This window comes from Pinus tabuliformis, chromosome 1_1, assembly GCF_031772625.1.
Source record: "Pinus tabuliformis cultivar Carrire ecotype Pingquan chromosome 1_1, CPIR1, whole genome shotgun sequence".
Taxonomy (NCBI): Eukaryota; Viridiplantae; Streptophyta; class Pinopsida; order Pinales; family Pinaceae; genus Pinus; species Pinus tabuliformis.
The window spans coordinates 510,904,474-510,906,105 of NC_142297.1; the positions used below are offsets into that span (position 1 = coordinate 510,904,474).

Here is a 1,632-nt window from a genome sequence, read left to right on the forward strand (position 1 = left end):
AGATAATCAAGCTCCACACCCAACATATAGTTACACAATGAGATAGGCCTGAAATCTTCAAAGGATTCCGGATCCTCCTTTTTAGGGATAAGGGGTATGAATGTTGAGTTAAAGGGGGAGTAAATCTCTCCTTTCCTCCTCGACTCTTCCACCACCTCAGTTAGTTCTACTCCAATCTTTTCAAAGAAATGTTGGAAGAGTTCTATGGTCTACCCGTCCGGACCCGACCTCTTATCTTTGGCCATTGATTTTATAATGCCTTCCACCTCCTCCTTGGAAACTTCTCTGATTAAATCCTCTACTTCCTCCTCCTCTGCATACCAGGGAAAACATTGGGCAGTTCTGATCACTTCTACTAATGTTATCCATCCTTCGTCAGTAAACAAGTTCTGAAAGTGATTCCTTCCCATATTGGATAGAGACTCAAAGGAGTTGGCCTCTCTGCCCTCATTTTCCTTTAGCTTCCATATTGAGTTCGCATTTTTCCTCCCTTTTGCATAGTTATGGAAAAATTTCGTATTTTCGTCCCCAGCTTTTAGCCAAATCGCCCTGCTCTTTAGCCTCCATTCCTCCTCTCTGGCCAGCAAGATTTGGTTCCTGTGTTTTTCAAGCAGCAAAATTCTTTCTTTGGATTCCTGAGTTGCATAACCATCCGCCTCAGGGTCTTCTAGTTCCCGCAATTCTGCATCAATTTTAGTGATTTCCTCATTCTGCTTTTGCTTCCTTGATTTTGCCAATTCCGTGGAATCTTTTTTAAGTCTTTTTAAGTTTTCCATGAAGAGGAAACCTTTACTTTCCATTGATATTCTATCTGGGTGTCTCCATGTTTTCCTGAAGAGTCTATTGAAGGATTCCTCTTGCAACCAGGAAGCATTGAATTTAAAGGGAGTCACTGGTTTATGGGGAGGTTTGGAGAGCTCCATAAGAACAGGGAAGTGGTCTGAGTTCCCTCCCTCACCCACCCATTGTCTGAACATTGGAATTCTGGAAGCCAAATCTTCGCATAACAGGAACCGATCTAGTCTCTTTGCTACTCTATCAGCTCCTACTCTTCTATTCCTCCAGGTAGGCTTTAATTTGATTAATTTTACATCAATCAGGTTATGGGAGCAGAGGGTGTTCAAGAAAAAATCAGAGAGCGGGTCTTCTCTGGCTGAAGGACCCCAGGCTTCAGCATTTCCCAGCGAGAAATTTAAATCTCCTCCTATAATCAGATTTTGTTTTTTCAGCAGAGATTTTGACAGAAGATCGGTCCAGAAGTTTACCCTTCCCTGGCAAGGCCCATAGATATTTAAGATCAACAAGGGATAACCGAACTCTGGAGATTGAAACTCCATCCCTAGCACATGAGCCATTCCCCAATGGTTAATTAGCTGCATTCTTCCTTCCCTGAAGCCTATGGCCAATCCGCCCGAATGACCAACAGAGTCTACTACTAAGAAGTGCCAGCCTGGGAGAATAGCTCTAAGGGTCGACTCCACATCTAAACTTTTGCCTAGGGTCTCTTGTATGTTACAGGGAAAAGTGTCTATTTAGAACTGCTCTATCCCACTAAGGTGTGACAGCTACCTTAGAAACAAACAGAGAAAAAACTACTTTTGTATTTCCTTTATGAACTATAGATAGAGAGGA

General features: G+C 42.6%; 1 protein-coding gene across 1 annotated transcript; it reads right to left on the reverse strand.

Annotated features, from left to right (window-relative positions):
• Nucleotides 1-209: 209 nt before the first annotated feature.
• Nucleotides 210-1,355, reverse strand: LOC149214033 (uncharacterized). The gene has a single exon (XM_089389266.1). It carries the CDS (start codon nt 1,353-1,355, stop codon nt 210-212), a length of 1,146 nt encoding a protein of 381 aa, XP_089245392.1.
• Nucleotides 1,356-1,632: the final 277 nt, after the last annotated feature.

What these genes read in the sequence shown, in the direction of transcription:
- LOC149214033 (XM_089389266.1), bottom strand. Translation starts at nt 1,355, where the DNA reads ATGGCTCATGTGCTAGGGATGGAGTTTCAATCTCCAGAGTTCGGTTAT.